Raw genomic sequence first — 22,520 nt, forward strand, 5'->3', positions numbered from 1 at the left:
ATGTCACAAAACCAGTGGATGAAATTGTAGCACCTGATGATGTCACAAAACCAGTGGATGAAATTGCAACACCTGATGATGTCACAAAATCAGTGGCTGAAATTGTAGCACCTGATGATATCATAAAACCAGTGGATGAAATTGCAACACCTGATGATGTCACAAAACCAGTGGATGAAATTGTAGCACCTGATGATATCATAAAACCAGTGGATGAAATTGCAACACCCGATGATGTCACAAAATCAGTGGCTGAAATTGAAACTATTGATGAAATGGCAAAAGCGACAGAAGATATTGAAGCAAAGGAAATTGCTGAAGAACCTAAACAGGATGCAGAACCGTCTCCAACCAAGATTAAACATTCCACTAGCACTCGAAAGAAAAAAGTAAAAGTAATAAAAAAGAAGCATGGTCCTGATATCGTTAAATCAGAAAACATCATGGTTGAATCAGTTGAATCATTCACTGATACATCACAATCAACACAAGATGACATTATTCCTGAAAACAAAACTGCAATCAAGTCTGTTGATGAATTAATGCCATCACCGAAGTTAAAACGTGTTGTTAGCAACAAAAAGAAAAAAGTCAAAATTATGAAGAAAAAAGTTCCACTAGATGAAATGGCTTGTGATGCAACTCATGATATCACAAAGCCAGCAGATATCACCTCACAACCTGATGATGTCACAAAAGCAGTGGATGACACCTCACAGCATGATGATGTCACAGAACCAGTCGATGATACTTCACAGCATGATGATGTCACAGAACTAGTTGATGATACTTCACAGCATGATGATGTCACAGAACCAGTGGATGACACTTCACAGTATGATGATGTTACAAAAACAGTGGATAATACTTCGCAGCATGATGATGTCACAAAATTAGTTGATGATACTTCACAGCATGATGATGTCACAGAACTAGTTGATGATACTTCACAGCATGATGATGTCACAGAACCAGTGGATGACACTTCACAGTATGATGATGTTACAAAAACAGTGGATAATACTTCGCAGCATGATGATGTCACAAAACTAGTTGATGATACTTCACAGCATGATGATGTCACAGAACCAGTGGATGACACTTCACAGTATGATGATGTCACAAAAACAGTGGATAAAACTTTACAGCATGATAATATCATCAAAACAGTGGATGAAATTGTAACACCTGATGATGTCACAAAACCAGTGGCTGAAATTACAACACCTTATGATGTCACCAAACCAATGGATGAATTTGTAACACCTGATGATTTCACAAAATCAGGGGATGAAATTGTAACACCTGATGATGTCACAAAACCAGTGGATGAAATTGTAACACCTGATTATGTCACAAAATCAGTGGATGAAATTGTAACACCTGATGATGTCACAAAACCAGTGGATGAAAATGTAACACCTGATGATGTCACAAAACCAGTGGATGAAAATGTAACACCTGATGATGTCACAAAACCAGTGGATGAAATTGCAACACCTGATGATGTCACAAAACCAGTGGATGTTACTTCACAGCATGATGATGTCACAAAACCAGTGGATGAAATTGTAGCACCTGATGATGTCACAAAACCAGTGGATGAAATTGCAACACCTGATGATGTCACAAAATCAGTGGATGAAATTGTAGCACCTGATGATGTCACAAAACCAGTGGATGAAATTGCAACACCTGATGATGTCACAAAATCAGTGGCTGAAATTGAAACTATTGATGAAATGGCAAAAGCGACAGAAGATATTGAAGCAAAGGAAATTGCTGAAGAACCTAAACAGGATGCAGAACCGTCTCCAACCAAGATTAAACATTCCACTAGCACTCGAAAGAAAAAAGTAAAAGTAATAAAAAAGAAGCATGGTCCTGATATCGTTAAATCAGAAAACATCATGGTTGAATCAGTTGAATCATCCACTGATACATCACAATCAACACAAGATGACATTATTCCTGAAAACAAAACTGCAATCAAGTCTGTTGATGAATTAATGCCATCACCGAAGTTAAAACGTGTTGTTAGCAACAAAAAGAAAAAAGTCAAAATTATGAAGAAAAAAGTTCCACTAGATGAAATGGCTTGTGATGCAACTCATGATATCACAAAGCCAGCAGATATCACCTCACAACCTGATGATGTCACAAAAGCAGTGGATGACACCTCACAACGTGATGATGTCACAAAACCAGTGGATGTTACTTCACAGCGTGATGATATCATAAAGCCATCAGTTAACACCTCACAACCTTATAATGTGAAGAAAACAGTGGATGAAATTGTAACACCTAATGATGTCACCAAACCAGTGGATGAATTTGTAACACCTGATGATGTCACAAAACCAGTGCATGAAATTGTAACACCTGATGATGTCACAAAACTAGTGGATGAAATTGTAACACCTTATCATGTCATAAAATCATTGGATGAAATTGTAACACCTGATGATGTCACAAAACCAGTGGATGAAATTGTAACACCTGATGATGTCACAAAACCAGTGGATGAAATTGCAACAGCTGATGATGTCACAAAACCAGTGGATGTTACTTCACAGCATGATGATGTCACAAAACCAGTGGATGAAATTGTAGCACCTTATGATATCACAAAACCAGTGGATGAAATTGCAACACCTGATGATTTCACAAAATCAGTGGCTGAAATTGAAACACCTGATGATGTCACAAAACCAGTCGATGAAATTGTAACACCTGATGATGTCACAAAATCAGTTGATGAAATTGTAACACCCGATGATGTCACAAAACCAGTGGATGAAATTGTAACACCTGATGATGTCCCAAATCCAGTGGATGAAATTGCAACACCTGATGATGTCACAAAGCCAGTGGATGAAATTGTAAAACCTGATGATGTCACAAAACCAGTGGATGAAATTGTAATACGTGATGATGTCACAAAACCAGGGGATGAAATTATAACACACGATAGTGCCACAAAACCAGTGGTTGAAATTGTTACACCTGATGATGTCACAAAATCAGTGGCTGAAATTGAAACTATTGATGAAATGACAAAAGCGACAGAAGATATTGATGCAAAGGAAATTGCTGAAGAACCTAAGCAGGATGCAGAACCATCTCCAACCAAGATTAAACATTCCACTAGCACTCGAAAGAAAAAAGTAAAAGTAATAAAAAAGAAGCATGGTCCTGATATCGTTAAATCAGAAAACATCATGGTTGAATCAGTTGAATCATCCACTGATGCATCACAATCAACACAAGATGACATCATTCTTGAAAATAAAACTGCAATCAAGTCTGTTGATGAATTAATGCCATCACCCAAGTTAAAACGTGTTGTTAGCAACAAAAAGAAAAAAGTCAAAATTATGAAGAAAAAAGTTCCATTAGATGAAATGGCTTGTGATGCAACTCATGATATCACAAAGCCAGCAGATATCACCTCACAACCTGATGATGTCACAAAACCAGTGGATGTTACTTCACAGCGTGATGATATCACAAAGCCAGCAGTTAACACCTCACAACCTGATAATCTGAAAAAAACAGATGATGAAATTGTAACACCTGATGATGTCACAAAACCAGTGGATGAAATTGTAACACCTGATGATGTCACAAAACCAGTGGATGAAATTGTAACACCTGATGATGTCACAAAACTAGTGGATGAAATTGTAACACCTGATGATGTCACAAAGCCAGTGGATGAAATTGCAACAGCTGATGATGTCACAAAACCAGTGGATGTTACTTCACAGCATGATGATGTCACAAAACCAGTGGATGAAATTGTAGCACCTTATGATATCACAAAACCAGTGGATGAAATTGCAACACCTGATGATGTCACAAAATCAGTGGCTGAAATTGAAACACCTTATGATGTCACAAAACCAGTTGATGAAATTGTAACACCCGATGATGTCACAAAACCAGTGGATGAAATTGTAACACCTGATGATGTCACAAAATCAGTTGATGAAATTGTTACACCTGATGATGTCACCAAACCACTGAATGAAATAAAAACACCTGATGATGTCACAATTCTAGTGGATGAAATTGTATTACCTGATGATGTCACCAAACCAATGGATGAAACTGTAACAACTGATGATGTCACAAAACCAGTGGATGAAATTGTAAAACCTGATGATGTCACAAAACCAGTGGATGAAATTGTAATACGTGATGATGTCACAAAACCAGTGGATGAAATTGTAATATGTGATGATGTCACAAAACCAGTGGATGAAATTATAACATCCGATGGTGCCACAAATCCAGTGGTTGAAATTGTAACACCTGATGATGTCACAAAATCAGTGGCTGAAATTGAAACTATTGATGAAATGGCAAAAGCGACAGAAGATATTGATGCAAAGGAAATTGCTGAAGAACCTAAACAGGATGCAGAACCATCTCCAACCAAGATTAAACATTCCACTAGCACTCGAAAGAAAAAAGTAAAAGTAATAAAAAAGAAGCATGGTCATGATATCGTTAACTCAGAAAACATCATGGTTGAATCAGTTGAATCATCCACTGATGCATCACAATCAACACAAGATGACATCATTCTAGAAAGTGAAACTGCAATCAAGTCTGTTGATGAATTAATGCCATCACCCAAGTTAAAACGTGTTGTTAGCAACAAAAAGAAAAAAGTCAAAGTTATGAAGAAAAAAGTTCCACTAGATGAAATGGGTTGTGATGCAACTCATGATATCACAAAGCCAGCAGATAACACCTCACAACCTGATAATGTCACAAAACTAGTGGATGTTGCTTCACAGCGTGATGATATCACAAAACCAGTGGATGAAATTGCAACAGCTGATGATGTCACAAAATCAGTGGCTGAAATTGTAACACCTGATGATGTCACAAAATCAGTGGATGAAATTGTAACACCTGATGATGTCACAAAACCAGTGGATGTTACTTCACAGCATGATGATGTCACAAAACCAGTGGATGAAATTGTAGCACCTTATGATATCACAAAACCAGTGGATGAAATTGCAACACCTGATAATGTCACAAAATCAGTGGCTGAAATTGAAACACGTTATGATGTCATAAAACCAGTTGATGAAATTGTTACACCCGATGATGTCACAAAACCAGTGGATGAAATTGTAACACCTGATGATGTCACAAAATCAGTGGATGAAATTGTAACACCTGATGATGTCACAAAACCAGTGGATGTTACTTCACAGCATGATGATGTCACAAAACCAGTGGATGAAATTGTAGCACCTTATGATATCACAAAACCAGTGGATGAAATTGCAACACCTGATGATGTCACAAAATCAGTGGCTGAAATTGAAACACGTTATGATGTCATAAAACCAGTTGATGAAATTGTTACACCCGATGATGTCACAAAACCAGTGGATGAAATTGTAACACCTGATGATGTCACAAAATCAGTTGATGAAATTGTAACACCCGATGATGTCACAAAACCAGTGGATGAAATTGTAACACCTGATGATGTCACAAAATCAGTGGCTGAAATTGAAACTATTGATGAACTGGCAAAAGCGACAGAAGATATTGATGAAAAGGAAATTGCTGAAGAACCTAAACAGGATGCAGAACCATCTCCAACCAAGATTAAACATTCCACTAGCATTCGAAAGAAAAAAGTAAAAGTAATAAAAAAGAAGCATGGTTCTGATATTGTTAAGTCAGAAAACATCATGGTTGAATCAGTAGAATCATCCACTGATGCATCACAATTAACACAAGATCACATCATTCCAGAAAGTGAAACTGCAATCAAGTCTGTTGATGAATTAATGCCATCACCCAATTCAAAACGTGTTGTTAGCAACAAAAAGAAAAAAGTCAAAATTATGAAGAAAAAAGTTCCACTGGATGAAATGGCTTGTGATGCAACTCATGATATCACAAAGCCAGCAGATAACACCTCACAACCTGGTGATGTCACAAAACCAGTGGATCACACCTCACAACGTGATGATGTCACAAAACCAGTGGATGAAATTGTAACATCTAATGATGTCACCAAACCAGTGGATGAAATTGTAACACCTAATGATGTCAACAAACCAGTGGATGAATTTGTAACACCTGATGATGTCACAAAACCAGTGGATGAAATTGTAACACCTGATGATGTCACAAAACCAGTGGATGAAATTGTAACACCTGATGATGTCACAAAATCAGTGGCTGAAATTGTAAAACCTGATGATGTCACAAAACCAGTGGATGAAATTGCAACACCTGATGATGTCACAAAATCAGTGGCTGAAATTGAAACACGTTATGATGTCATAAAACCAGTTGATGAAATTGTTACACCCGATGATGTCACAAAACCAGTGGATGAAATTGTAACACCTGATGATGTCACAAAATCAGTGGATGAAATTGTAACACCTGATGATGTCACAAAACCAGTGGATGTTACTTCACAGCATGATGATGTCACAAAACCAGTGGATGAAATTGTAGCACCTTATGATATCACAAAACCAGTGGATGAAATTGCAACACCTGATGATGTCACAAAATCAGTGGCTGAAATTGAAACACGTTATGATGTCATAAAACCAGTTGATGAAATTGTTACACCCGATGATGTCACAAAACCAGTGGATGAAATTGTAACACCTGATGATGTCACAAAATCAGTTGATGAAATTGAAACTATTGATGAACTGGCAAAAGCGACAGAAGATATTGATGAAAAGGAAATTGCTGAAGAACCTAAACAGGATGCAGAACCATCTCCAACCAAGATTAAACATTCCACTAGCATTCGAAAGAAAAAAGTAAAAGTAATAAAAAAGAAGCATGGTTCTGATATTGTTAAGTCAGAAAACATCATGGTTGAATCAGTAGAATCATCCACTGATGCATCACAATTAACACAAGATCACATCATTCCAGAAAGTGAAACTGCAATCAAGTCTGTTGATGAATTAATGCCATCACCCAATTCAAAACGTGTTGTCAGCAACAAAAAGAAAAAAGTTAAAATTATGAAGAAAAAAGTTCCACTGGATGAAATGGCTTGTGATGCAACTCATGATATCACAAAGCCAGCAGATAACACCTCACAACCTGGTGATGTCACAAAACCAGTGGATCACACCTCACAACGTGATGATGTCACAAAACCAGTGGATGAAATTGTAACATCTAATGATGTCACCAAACCAGTGGATGAAATTGTAACACCTAATGATGTCAACAAACCAGTGGATGAATTTGTAACACCTGATGATGTCACAAAACCAGTGGATGAAATTGTAACACCTGATGATGTCACAAAACCAGTGGATGAAATTGTAACACCTGATGATGTCACAAAATCAGTGGCTGAAATTGTAAAACCTGATGATGTCACAAAACCAGTGGATGAAATTGTAACCTCTGATGATGTCACAAAACCAGTGGATGTTACTTCACAGCATGATGATGTCACAAAACTAGTGGTTGAAATTGTAGCACCTTATGATGTCACAAAACCAGTGGATGAAATTGCAACACCTGATGATGTCACAAAATCAGTGGCTGAAATTGAAACACGTTATGATGTCATAAAACCAGTTGATGAAATTGTTACACCCGATGATGTCACAAAACCAGTGGATGAAATTGTAACACCTGATGATGTCACAAAATCAGTGGATGAAATTGTAACACCTGATGATGTCACAAAACCAGTGGATGTTACTTCACAGCATGATGATGTCACAAAACCAGTGGATGAAATTGTAGCACCTTATGATATCACAAAACCAGTGGATGAAATTGCAACACCTGATGATGTCACAAAATCAGTGGCTGAAATTGAAACACGTTATGATGTCATAAAACCAGTTGATGAAATTGTTACACCCGATGATGTCACAAAACCAGTGGATGAAATTGTAACACCTGATGATGTCACAAAATCAGTTGATGAAATTGAAACTATTGATGAACTGGCAAAAGCGACAGAAGATATTGATGAAAAGGAAATTGCTGAAGAACCTAAACAGGATGCAGAACCATCTCCAACCAAGATTAAACATTCCACTAGCATTCGAAAGAAAAAAGTAAAAGTAATAAAAAAGAAGCATGGTTCTGATATTGTTAAGTCAGAAAACATCATGGTTGAATCAGTAGAATCATCCACTGATGCATCACAATTAACACAAGATCACATCATTCCAGAAAGTGAAACTGCAATCAAGTCTGTTGATGAATTAATGCCATCACCCAATTTAAAACGTGTTGTTAGCAACAAAAAGAAAAAAGTCAAAATTATGAAGAAAAAAGTTGCATTAGATGAAATGGCTTGTGATGCAACTCATGATATCACAAAGCCAGCAGATAACACCTCACAACGTGATAATGTCACAAAACCAGTGGATGAAATTGTAACATCTAATGATGTCACCAAACCAGTGGATGAAATTGTAACACCTAATGATGTCACCAAACCAGTGGATGAATTTGTAACACCTGATGATGTCACAAAACCAGTGGATGAAATTGTAACACCTGATGATGTCACAAAACCAGTGGATGAAATTGTAACACCTGATGATGTCACAAAATCAGTGGCTGAAATTGTAAAACCTGATGATGTCACAAAACCAGTGGATGAAATTGTAACCTCTGATGATGTCACAAAACCAGTGGATGTTACTTCACAGCATGATGATGTCACAAAACTAGTGGTTGAAATTGTAGCACCTTATGATGTCACAAAACCAGTGGATGAAATTGCAACACCTGATGATGTCACAAAATCAGTGGCTGAAATTGAAACTATTGATGAAATGGCAAAAGCGACAGAAGATATTGATGCAAAGGAAATTGCTGAAGAACCTAAACAGGATGCAGAACCATCTCCAACCAAGATTAAACATTCCACTAGCACTCGAAAGAAAAAAGTAAAAGTAACAAAAAAGAAGCATAGTCCTGGTATCGTTAACTCAGAAAACATCATGGTTGAATCAGTTGAATCATCCACTGATGCATCACAATCAACACAAGATGACATCATTCTTGAAAATAAAACTGCAATCAAGTCTGTTGATGAATTAATGCCATCACCCAAGTTAAAACGTGTTGTTAGCAACAAAAAGAAAAAAGTCAAAATTATGAAGAAAAAATTTCCATTAGATGAAATGGCTTGTGATGCAATTCATGATATCTCAAAGCCAGCAGATATCACCTCACAATCTGATGATGTCACAAAACCAGTGGATAACAGGTCGCAACGTGATGATGTCACAAAACCAATGAATGATACTTCACAGCATGATGATGTCACAAAACCAGTTGATGAAATTGTAACACCTGATGATGTCACAAAACCAGTTGATGAAATTGTAACACCTGATGATGTCACAAAACCAGTTGATGAAATTGTAACACTTGATGATGTCACAACATCAGTGGCTGAAATTGATACACCTTATGATGTCACAAAACCAGTTGATGAAATTGTAACACTTGATGATGTCACAAAACCAGTTGATGAAATTGATACACCTTATGATGTCACAAAACCAGTTGATGAAATTGTAACACCTGTTGGTGTCTCAAAACCAGTTGATGAAATTGTAACACCTGATGATGTCACAAAATCAGTGGCTGAAATTGAAACACCTGATGATGTCACGAAACCAGTTGATGAAATTGTAACACCTGGTGTTGTCACAAAATCAGTGGCTGAAATTGAAACACGTTATAATGTCACAAAACCAATTGATGAAATTGAAACTATTGATGAAATGGCAAAAGCGACAAAAGATATTGATGCAAAGGAAATTTCTGAAGAACCTGAACAGAATCCAGAACCATCTCCAACCAAGATTAAACATTCCACTAGCACTCGAAAGAAAAAAGTAAAAGTAATAAAAAAGAAACATGGTTCTGATATCATTAAGTCAGAAAACATCATGGTTGAATCAGTAGAATCATTCACTGATACATCACAATTAACACAAGATGACATCATTCCAGAAAGTGAAACTGCAATCAAGTCTGTTGATGAATTAATGCCATCACCCAAGTTAAAACGTGTTGTTAGCAACAAAAAGAAAAAAGTCAAAATTATGAAGAAAAAAGTTCCACTGGATGAAATGGCTTGTGATGCAACTCATGATATCACAAAGCCAGCAGATATCACCTCACAACCTGATGATGTCACAAAACCAGTGGATGTTACTTCACAGCGTGATGATACAAAACCAGTGGATGACACCTCACAACCTGATGATGTCACAAAACCAGTGGATGACACCTCACAACGTGATGATGTCACAAAGCCAGCAGTTAACACCTCACAACCTGATAATGTCACTAAACCAGTGGATAACACCTCACAACCTGATGATGTCACAAAACCAGTGGATGACACCTCACAACCTGATGATGTCACAAAACCAGTGGATGACACCTCACAATGTGATGATATCACAAAGCCAGCAGTTAACACCTCACAACCTGATAATGTCACTAAACCAGTGGATAACACCTCACAACCTGATGATGTCACAAAACCAGTGGATGACACCTCACAACCTGATGATGTCACAAAACCAGTGGATGACACCTCACAACGTGATGATATCACAAAGCCTGCAGTTAACACCTCACAACCTGATAATGTCACTAAACCAGTGGATAACACCTCACAACCTGATGATGTCACAAAACCAGTGGATGACACCTCACAACGTGATGATGTCACAAAACCAGTGGATAACACCTCACAACCTGATGATGTCACAAAACCAGTGGATGGCACCTCACAATGTTATGATGTCACAAAATCAGTGAATAAAATTTTAACACCTGATGATGTCACAAAACCAGTGGATGTTACTTCACAGCGTGATAATATCACAAAACCGGTGGATGTTACTTCACAGCATGATGATGTCACAATACCAGTTGATGAAATTGTGACACCTGTTGATGTCACAAAACCAGTTGATGAAATTGTAACACCTGATGATGTCACAAAACCAGTTGATGAAATTGTAACACCTGATGATGTCACAAAACCAGTGGATGAAATTGCAACACCTGATGGTGTCACAAAACCAGTTGATGAAATTGTAACACCTGATGATGTCACCAAACCAGTGGATGAATTTGTATCACTGGTTGAAGTCTTAAAACCAATGGATGAAATTGTAACACCTTATGATGTCACAAAATCAGTTGATGAAATAGTAATACCTGATGATGTCACAAAACCAGTGGATGTTACTTCACAGCGTGATTATCTCACCAAACCAGTGAATGATGCTTCACAGCATGATGATGTCACAAAACTAGTAGATGAAAGTGTAACACCTGATGATGTCACAAAACCAGTGGATGAAATTGTAACACCTGATGATGTCACAAAACCAGTGGATGAAATTGTTACACCTGATGATGTCACAAAACCAGTTGATGAAATTGTAACACCTGATGATGTCACAAAACCAGTGGATGAAATTGTAACACCTGATGATGTCACAAAACCAGTGGATGAAATTGTTACACCTGATGATGTCACAAAACCAGTGGATGAAATTGTTACACCCGATGATGTCACAAAACCAATGGATGAAATTGCAACACCTTATGATGTGACAAAACCAGTGGCTGAAAATTTAACACCTGATGACGTCACCAAACCAGTGGATGAAATAAAAACCCCTGATGATGTCACAAAACCAGTGGATGAAATTAAAACAACTTATGATGTCACAAAACCAGTGGATGAAAATTTAACACCTGATGATGTCACAAAACCAATGGATAAAATTAAAAGACCTGATGATGTCACGATCCCATCCTATGAAACTACAACATCTGATGATGTAATGAAACCAGGCAACATGTGGGAACATGCAGATGTCATCACTTCTGATGACAACATTAAATCAACAAACCTCAGTTTGACATGTGTTGATATCACAGAACCGGTGGTGGATATCACAGTAAATCGTAATGTCAAAAAAATTGAAGATGACATCACAATCTTGCATGATGTTATGGAAGGTGCAGAAAACAAATCTAGAGGTGATTTGAATTTTGCCTCAATGGTCAGTAGACACACTAGAGGTCGAACAACAGCAGTATTTGGCACATCACTATCAGTTGGTGATAGTGAATAAATTTCTGTTTAAAGTGGAGTTTCCCCTGTTTTTAATATTTTCCCGACAATTTCACATCAACCACAATCTGTGACAAGTTGGAATATATCAGTAACATGTATCTTTTGTATTAAGTGTTTACACCCATTTCAATAAATCCCACCATTCTTTCAGATATGGCGCATAGCCAAGCTGCGGCAAACAATGCACAAGGTTCAGAGTTTCATTTGCCAATTGACCCACATCACAATGTGCTTGAATCTCTGACAAAGGGTAATGGCAACAGATATCACCCTCACGCTGCCATGTTTTGCCTCATATTATTTGCATGCCACTATTTCTGCATGAGCTTACGCAATCAAATCTTTCATATTTCTCTGTGCTGAAAGTGTTGAAAGTGAGACTAGTGGGAATTGTTTCTTGTAGCAATTTAGAATTTTTTATAAACTGTTTTTGTAGTTTCAAGTTAAGTGGTAGAGATGAGATATAATGCTCTTTGTGTGGCTACAGGTGTCTGTATTTGTAACTAATGCTTTACGAAACTGGAGCAACATGCAGAGCCAGTTCATGTCTTTTTTTCTGCTTTGCTGCTTTAACTAACCTAAAGTTTTGATTAATTTGCCAAACTTCTAACTTTCTTATTTGATTTATTTCACCAATGAAAAATTAAACTATGTTCGTTAAACCTTTGTCTTTTTCTTTGCACAAGGTCAGATTTCACGTTGATTCAGTTAGACTTGAGATAATTTGTTGGTGTGTGCTTAGGCTGTACTGTAATCAGGCTGTTGTTGCGTTTTGTTGCCAAGCATGGCTAAATTTGTGGGACACTAGGTTTGCGCAATGCCAACGTCTCATGTTTGTCCAAACATCATTGTGTTATTGTTAATTACATGAGTAAAGAGATTCTTGAAATGTGTGGTGTATAACATAATTTAAATTCAAACCCTTTTCTAAGTTATAATTTTGTTGACAAATAACAATGACCAGGTACATTTTTTTACGACAATCAATTCAAAATTGTTTGCTTCAATTTGTAGTGAACGAACAATTTTTATTATTTGACACATTAAACTCAATATGCATAAAAACCTGTACCTGATGTTAATTGATATCCTCAAGATGTTTTTCACCTAAATGGCCTTTGTTTTTTGCAGATCCTGTTCATGACTATGGCTATCAGGGCATGCAAGGTAATGTTATGAGTTCAACTTTTGTTGGAATTAATAACTTTATTCTTTTTCTCCCAAACACAGATGAAGCAAATGATTACACTGGATACAGAACACCTCCTGCTATTCTTATCACTGATGTAGAAGCTGATAACCATGAACAAGAGGAAGGTATGAAAAATATGTTTGTGTAAACCTTCTTTTAGCTTCTGGCACAAAAATCTTTCAGTTTGAAGTTATAGTTGTGATGCATTGGATGTTGTAATAACACCTATTCGCTTATAAGATGGAATATGCAGTACACTGAAATGATCATTTGCATTAAAGGTTATAATTGCTTTTATTATGGTCATGACACATAGGTCAGGATCTTTAAATGGTTCTTAGTCATTGTTGGTTATTACTTGAAGATCTTTCGTTTCATTCCGGGGAGCAAATTAAAAATGAATTTATGTCAAATATATTGAAATTCTTACTTCCACATAAAAACATATGCAGATTTTTGGTCATTTAGCAGAATGAGTTTCAACAACTTACAGCAAAACAGACTTCACTAAAATAGGTCTTTCTTAACTAAATTTGTAAATCTTGCAACTTGTTTTTTAATTTGTTCCATTCATGGTCAATGTTAGTTGCACACACCTACTATACATGTTGAATTTACCTGAACCTGTTTTGACTTTAGATCAGGTGGAAAAACCCAAAGGCTTACAACGTGGCAACAGTGGCCGCCGAAAAATTGTCAAAAAAGTTGTGAAACATGATCATTCTGGTGACGAGGCAGACCCTGGAAAGTCCCCAAAGAAAAAGGTTGTCAAAGTTGTCAAGAAGAAAGTTCCAGAATCAACAGAAGATCATGAAAATGAGGATGATGAATCCAAAGGAAAATCACCGAAGAAAAAAGTGGTCAGAGTTGTCAAGAAGAAAGATGCCAGTAAAAAGTCTGATGATGAAAATGCAGATCACACTGATGATCATGATCAGCCAAAGAAAAAGGTTGTCCGCGTTGTCAAGAAGAAGAATGTGGAGAAAAAGTCAGATGATGAAAATGTTGATCCCACTGAAGAGCAGCCAAAAAAGAAAGTCGTGAAAGTTGTCAAGAAGAAAGAAGCGGGTGATGCTGCTCCGAAAAAGAAGAAAGTTGTTGTCAAGAAGAAGGCAGCAGAGTAACTTTTTTTTAAGAAGATTCTCTCCCTTGTTGATGTCTCTTCAAATTTGTCTCTTGTATTTCATGTAGAGCAGTATGTATACTGGTTGACTGTTTACAAATGAAGTGTGTATCCTTGTCTTGTTTGATTTAAAACTGTATGTGTTATAAAAAGTACTGTGAATGTTTGCAGCCACAGACTATCATCTGGGTTAATATTTGCTTTGTATTGACAATCATTTTCTGTGCAATATCTGGTCATTTTAGTTGCCGTAACATGGACTTTCTATGTTTTTGCCTGGTGAATATGCAAGCTTTATTTAACACGCCTTTAATTCACAGGCCTATTGATATTTTTGTACCATTAAGTTTAGCCATTTCTTCATTTTTGCTCAAATGCGAATGCCAAATTGTAAAACACAATCACTGTCTATAAACTTTTCAAGTTAAAGGAGGTACCCACACACTGTTTAAAATTACAAAATACGGGCAGAAATTCTTAATTGCTGATAAGTGAACTTCATTCCTTTTAAACTTAATCAACAAAACAACTTTTTTACATTATTTGCTAGCCAGAATGTCAGTATGCTTTTTCAAAATATTGCACTCCCCCAACATATTGCCTTTACCACCAGCATCAATGCTCACCAAGTTCCCTTTTTTGTGTGTTTTGCCAATTCTTTTCCGTCTGTTAACCTGCACTGGATATTATTTCCCACTGTCAATAGACCCACTTTATTCTTTGCTATACTGTTATTTGTGAACCAAGAAAGTGAATAAATGGTTGCATTTCAGTTGTGCCAGTGAAGGTTGTGTAAATTAAGAATTGGCTTTTATTTATTTTTTTTATAATCAGCATGATTATTTATTCCTAGTGATTCTGGTTTACTTTCAACCTAATCATTTTTCAGTTGATTTATGTTTTTGTGATTTTGCACAGAGAAAGTTGATGGAATATCAGATGCTGTGGACTTCTTACAATCACTTGAAGACGTGAGCAGACCAAAACCAGGTAAACCCCAAACTTCAGTAGATGCATGATTCTCTCTCTTGCTTACATAAACACTTGTAGTGCAATTCAGACTGATCTTGCAATGTTTTTTGGAGCTCATAAGCATTTAATTTTACTTAAATTAACTAAATGACCATTGTGCAAAATGTAATTTAAAACGAATATAAAAACTTGGTTAAAATGTCGCACAAGTCAATTTCTGCATGTTGTTGTAGCTCCACACAATTTTGCCAAATAGAAAATTGTCATCACAAATGTAATCAAATAAGCAGGACTAAAATGCATTGCACATCGCATGTGTGTCTGTAGGAGCTGAGAGTGTGGGTGCTCTTGGGGATGTTCTTGCATGCATCTCGCGTGACCGTGTAAAGCCAGCATGCTTACTTGGTGGAAATAACACATCTATGCAGTTAAACACTGTTAATGCTGATGTGGGCGTGGTCACCGACATTGTTTCATTCTTGGCAAATGCTGATGACAAAAAAGCAGCCACATATGACCCTGGGGTTGAAGATGAGGTTCTCACAATGCAACAGCTTTCAAACCATCAAAAGCTCTCCGTAAAGAGTTCAGCAACGTCATGTGCAGATGAGCAGAAATTGGAAAAACTTAACAGCGTCGTTAGTTTGCTCGCAAACTCATCATATGATTCTGAGGCCGATGAGTTGCAAGCAAACGTGAATGAGACAAAGACAAACTGCCACTGGCCACAGTGTGAAATTGACCCAGAAATTATTGCTAATATTGTAGCCAAGGAAACAATGATGACGAGTGGCACATACTAAATATTTGTTTGCCGACAAGTTTTTTTCCATATTGTCACTTTACCATCTTAAATTAATTTGCAGACATTTGCTGAAAATGAACATCTAGCAAAATACAACTGAAATTTGCATCATTTATCAATGAAATTACAGCCATTGTGTGCATTTACCAATCTTTTACATTGAATTTCTTATTGCAGTCTATGCAGAATCATGTTTTTGTGCCTTGGATGCTGTTGCTTTAAATTTTGTATGTTTTGTGTATCAGCAGGAAAAAAGAATAAAGGTTGCGTATCATGTTATTCATGTGCACAGTGAACACAAATATTTTTATTTTTGTTGGTGTGGTGGTAATACACATTTAGATACTAATTAGAATATTGTGATAAAAGGTTGCTGCATGCTTGTAATCTATTAATTCATGTGCATGTGTGATGTTGCATGACTATAATAATTTTTTTTCAAGCATATCCTTTAGTAATAATTCTTTTACGTACATTTAGTTAAGTACTTCAAAATATTAGGGTTTATATTTATGTTTGGGGTTTAAATGAATTTAGAGTTTTTATTTTGTGACTAACCGTCATTAACAATCAGTTGCCAAGCAAACTTATTTTGCAAATACCATTGAAAAGCAAGAATGTATATTTTGATCGGATTAGGTTTATTTTGTTTCACAAACTTTTGTCATTATTTTTTTGAAAAGAAATTACCATAGTTGTTTGTCTTAAGTTTTACTAACACTATATTTTAATTTAAAATTTATGTAAAAACATATTATTTTGTGAAGTTTTTTTTTTTAATTTTAACTGAAAAAGAAATTCCATAAAAGAATGTTTGAGGTAAGAATTGTTAAGCAGGCATTGACACATTCATCTTATCAATAAAATTAAAATAATAACCAGTTTTCTTAGGATTCACTACAACAAATTTACCTTAAAAATTAACCTGTTCTTTTTTAAATTTATCCCAAAGTGTTTTTTATTTAAAATTTTACAGAAATATATATTTAATTCATTATAACAAAACAATTTAACTAGCAAGAAAAATGTGTAATAAACAAATAGATTTTGAGGCCATCAAATAAACAAACTGTTTTTTAAATACATCCGCTAAAATTGTATTTTACTTATTTCCTGATATCAACAGGCTCTGGCAAAAAGAAATCAAAGACAAATCTTATGAAAGGCACAGCACAAAGCATGCCAGCCTTGTCAGTAAGTTAATCTAACCTATGCTGGATTCAAACTGTTAACAAAACTTTTAAATCAAGTTCTCTGTTGTGACAAAAGTGCATTTTTTGTCCAAATAATTATAAAAAAGTTCAGGTCAGTGGTTGTCAGCAACCAATTTTTGTGTAAGAGCTAAATGTGAAACCTCAAGATTTTAAGGAGCCACACAAGTAAAGACATGCCACATGAAAGCCACAAAAATGGCTATTTAATCTGATACTTTCTGCTGCATACATCTGTTCCACTGGAAGTGGTGTTGATAATTTACAGTTGTTTTATAACAGCCACAAAAATGATGGACACTATTAAAAATCATTACACTTACTTTTCATTATTTGTACTTAATAATGTATTCAAAGCTTTGTAATTTTATCCAAAGTGTTGTACTTTATATAGAGACTTAGTCTTGGAGGAAGCACATGGAGTGTTTATAGTGCTGCAGCCCACGACCAAACAGGAATTGAAATTACCGGCTCTGTTGAACTGGGTTTCACTTACAGTTACAAAACTGGAGCACTCAATATTCATGTCGGTTCTTGCAAAGACCTGGCTGCGGTAGAAGGGAAAAAAATGAGCAACCCGTAAGTGTGTTAGTTTTCAATTATGTATAATTCAAATCTTCTTTTATGATGTTGGTAATGCTTGCACATGACAAGTTTAAGTGTTTTGCTGAAAACATATATAGACTTTTGTTTTAATACAACCCACAAGAATGGCCTGCTAGTGGTTCTTTGGGCCAGTTTCTCCTATGTTTATTTCTGGACATTGTTGTTTTGTTCCTTATGCTGTTTATTTTTATAAGTTCAAACTTATTGACTGATGGCAAGGAGTACATTTTTTATTACTTCAAAGCATAAAAGAAATATTTATTTTTTCAACAGATGGTTGTCATCTTTTTCTTTTCTGTTTATATAGGAACCCCCTCAGGCAACTTGTCAGAAACAAACTGTTTAAACTTCCTTTAAAATGTGTTTTAGATATGTGAAAACATATCTTCTACCTGACAAGCACAGCAAAAAGAAAACGAAAACAAAGAAACACACTTTAAACCCTGTGTACAATGAAGTACTTAAGTATGTATACCTTTTTTCCACGAACACATCACCACAACTTTCCTAAGTCAAATAAATCTACAAAAAAAGAACAGACTGGCTATTTACTCTGATTGATATTTGGCAAAAAAAATTAACATTTTGTGTGCATCTCAATTTCGACATAACATTTTTAAACTTTTATGTGGATTTTGTGTGAAAACATCACCTGAACAAACATTGTAACATTTGAAAATGGGATTGTTCTGTTATGACATACATTTTTCAATAATGGCTTGGACAGCTTTCAAGTGGTCTATTCAACCAAAATATTTTCAGATACACAGTTTCAGAAACCGAGTTATCGACGCGGACATTGAACGTGGCTGTGTGGCACGACAAACTCGGAGTCAACAAATTTCTTGGAGAAGTCAATTTGAACTGTGATCAGTTTGAGTTTTCAGTGCCTGTAAAAATGCGAGATTACGAACTTGCTCCCAAGGTGAGTAATAACGGTGAACCCGTCTCAATATCATGTTGAATTCTCTACAACAGATTGTAACTGTTATATATGAACATATTTATTGTCTATTAGAATATGCAATTCTTAGTTTTGGGTTGTATTGTGGTGTATGGTAAATTGTTAGCTATAGTTTCCCATCGAAAATTGTAATACATAGCTTAGTTTATATTGTATATTGTGTCTTTAAAGCTAAACAATACATACGAATGGCATATTTCAGGATATGGATGCCTTGGTGGGAAATAGTACCTATACTGGTGATGTTGAAGTTGCATTGCGTTATGTGCCTTCCACGGAAGACGTAAGTGTAAGTTTTTTTTATGTGGCAATGGAAAATAAAATAACTGCAAATTTTTGTTTTCTACCAAAAATGGATAATACAACATGGTTTAATTGATTCATTCAAGAGCACATTTTTTTCCGTTGCTCTTACGTTTGAGCAGGTTTTGCACTATTTTTTTCATTATAATAACCATTTATTTTAATAAATTGGTGACTTTACAATGTAGTCTGTTTAATTAATTCTTTCCTTTTAGTCTTTGCATGGAACTGGCGACTGCCGATTGGAGCTTGTATTGAAATCTGTAAACAACATTGCCACAAAAAGTGGAGCCTCAGCCCCAATCTACATAAAAGGGTGGGTAAATAGTTTCCTAAAAAATCCTCATAGTTTCCTAAAAATATTATTTCCTTTGGGGAGTAGCATTGATATTAACACAGTGATTATTTGTGGAAAACTTTGTCTTGTGTCATGTAAAAATGACAAGAACGTATATTTTCCGATAAAGCATAAAATATTAAAATTCGTTTCAAAACAACTAACCAACGATAACTGTAATTAAACTCAAAATATGGCACAAATGGTTGTCTAAATTTTGTTCATCACTATAGCCTGTTTGGTCTGTCGTGTAGGGCTCTTTCGTCCAGTGACCAAATTGCTATAATTGCACCAGTGAGTTTTACTCCTGCTACAACTTGACATAACCATCTTAAAATTACAGATATTTCCTTCCTGACAAGTCCCAGGAAACCAAACAGAAGACTCCTGTCATGGCAGGAAGTTCCAAAGTACAATTCGACCACCTGTTTGTGTTTACTGGCGTGAATAAGAACGAACTCTACAATCGTTGCGTGGAATTAACTGTTTACCAACGCGAGAAGATTGGTCAAAAGTTGGTCGGTGGCGTGAGGTTGGGGACGGGCACAGGTAAATAACGCACATGAGTTAACACCTGGAACTGAATCAAATGTGTTTGTTTTGTGGATGAACTGTTAACAGTGGGGAAGCAATACAGAGAAAACATGGTTTTCCCAATTCACTTAATTCAGGATTCGGTTTTAGTTTGGCTCCGTCGAAACGCTATTGCAAATTTACAAACCATACACTACATTTGATAATTTGGATTGCACAGGGAAAAAAATATTATGCTGATTGCACAGGGAAAATATTATGCTTGTGCATTACCCCGGTTGTTAGAGATCACATTAGATTGCTTAACCTGTCGGTGGAAATACTTCAGCTAAAAATCAACAATGACGTTCGTGTCTCCCCCTCCTTTGGTAATCATGGGCCTCCATATGACCCTAATGGGCCCTGATTGGCCGCGCCGGTTGCAGCCCCTCCCCGTGGGGCTAGGAATGGTGGTGCCCAAAGTCCTGTAAAAACAACATATTTCAAAACAACAACCGATCAACACCCCGTTGCATTTGACCATGTTCGTGCCGATTTTTAATGTGTTTTTTTATGCGTTCTGTTTATTTGTCAGGAATGAGCTTTGAGAAGTCGGTGCCTTGGATGGATTCCAGAAATGAGGAGGTCAATTTGTGGCAGAAAATGATTCAGAGTCCCGAGGCGTGGATGAACGGAACTGTTTATCTACGAAAGTTTGAGCCGTGGAAATAAACCACAGCCATTTTCTTTTTAGCATGAATTGCTTTGCGTGGATTTGTGGCTGTAGAATTACTAAAATTCTTTCTGCACAAGGAGTAAAATTAAAAGCCGAAAATTGGATACGAATATAGAATAATTGAATATCTGATACAAATTGTTTAAACATAAACATTTTAAAAATATTATCAACATTGCAATTCTTCATGTTGACAACAGGAACACATATTTTCTGAAATTCAAAAGTAGTTAACTGTCCTTGACTGCTGTATTTATTGCGAAGATTTTATCCACGAACAACTGCAAAACAGTGTTGTTAGTCACAGACAATTTTTAACTATTATAGAACAAACACCTTTTGTTTCAAAGACAATGGCCAAACAAACTTAAGTTCCATTTCTTGCAGAACAAAGCTTAGACAATCGAACATTTGCCAATGCTTGCTTGTTGAGAAACTTTTGCGTACGAAGCATCTTCATTTATTGTAGTTGAGTTGTGTGCCTTGCTAATTGCCTTTACACTAGACAGCTATGAGTTATACTACAAATCAGCCTAAACTTCTTCTGTGCCTTTAGAATTTTGTGCTCTTACTAGAAATTTAATAGGCTAATATTTTGTTGTCAAGTAGTGTGTTCTGTGCGAGAGGCATGTTGTATCCTTAATAGTAGTATGTCATCAAAGGCTTTTTTTAGGTATGAATCCTGGTGCAAATCTTACTAGCACTTAATATATCGAATACTTGCTGTTTTTATCTTTGTTACTGAAATTTGTGCTCTTACCAAACTAAACAACATCATTTATGCTCACTGATTCTTCCAACTTTGTACTTTGCATGCTTGTGTTGCATGTAAAATCAGTATAATTTTATTGCAGTTTATATTTAAACAAATACGATTTTATTGGTGTTGCCGCTGGTGCCGTTTTCTTGTGAACTGTACACCGTAAAAACTGTACTGTTTAAGGTCCTAAATTTTTAGCAGCCTTCTAGACTATAATCGTGTAAATATCAATGTACTGGTCAACAAAAAACTGTGTATGTCAAACCGCAATCTTTGCAATAGTTGTGTGTAGAACCTGCATAATAAAGCAATATAACATTTCAACAAATGTACATGTTAACACGCAGTGCTGATCCCATCACAAAGGCTTCGGAAAAACAGCTGCACTTCCGATATTTGGCAGTATTTGTCTAAGCGATTTCAAGTCTGAGGTCACAAAAGTATGCAAGAAACCTTACATTTCGTAAAATTATAAATCTTGGATAATCTCGTTGACATGTAAACCAATTCTGGAAAGCAATTCTACTTTTACTTTTTTTAACAGACAATTATTGGTAGTTTACTGTTTTCTTTAGCAATTGTTATCAAACAATTGAAGTCAAACGCTGAATCTATTTTCTCCCGTTGTTGTTACAACAGCTTTGGATTTAATTTTTGTTGGAGTCTAGAACAACAGGTGCAGCAGATGGCGCTTCCTATTAACTAAGTGATAATCGTTGGTCGTAGAGTTCGTCAGTGAACTTTAATTTACAGAATATTGTCTGTTTTAAGGCAAACTACTGTCCGTGTCCTAATGACCAGGTTTTCTGTTATCCTCTTGAGT

At 36.0% G+C, this 22,520-nt stretch overlaps 1 protein-coding gene across 1 annotated transcript in view; it reads left to right on the plus strand.

Annotated features, from left to right (window-relative positions):
• LOC145895872 (uncharacterized) overlaps positions 1 to 21,990 on the plus strand; it is a 35,325-nt gene extending 13,335 nt beyond the window's left edge. The window contains exons 27-39 of the mRNA XM_082984653.1: positions 172 to 12,078; positions 12,327 to 12,425; positions 13,307 to 13,342; positions 13,406 to 13,492; positions 15,409 to 15,480; positions 17,394 to 17,461; positions 17,873 to 18,057; positions 18,454 to 18,549; positions 18,847 to 19,009; positions 19,251 to 19,331; positions 19,567 to 19,667; positions 20,032 to 20,237; positions 20,797 to 21,990. Coding sequence (XP_082840779.1) covers positions 172 to 12,078; positions 12,327 to 12,425; positions 13,307 to 13,342; positions 13,406 to 13,492; positions 15,409 to 15,480; positions 17,394 to 17,461; positions 17,873 to 18,057; positions 18,454 to 18,549; positions 18,847 to 19,009; positions 19,251 to 19,331; positions 19,567 to 19,667; positions 20,032 to 20,237; positions 20,797 to 20,933 — 13,238 coding nt within the window. The 3' untranslated portion in view covers positions 20,934 to 21,990. The remainder of the gene's footprint in view (positions 1 to 171; positions 12,079 to 12,326; positions 12,426 to 13,306; positions 13,343 to 13,405; positions 13,493 to 15,408; positions 15,481 to 17,393; positions 17,462 to 17,872; positions 18,058 to 18,453; positions 18,550 to 18,846; positions 19,010 to 19,250; positions 19,332 to 19,566; positions 19,668 to 20,031; positions 20,238 to 20,796) is intronic.
• Positions 21,991 to 22,520: the final 530 nt, after the last annotated feature.

Source organism: Ascidia mentula, chromosome 3 (genome assembly GCF_947561715.1).
Source record: "Ascidia mentula chromosome 3, kaAscMent1.1, whole genome shotgun sequence".
Lineage (NCBI taxonomy): Eukaryota > Metazoa > Chordata > Ascidiacea > Phlebobranchia > Ascidiidae > Ascidia > Ascidia mentula.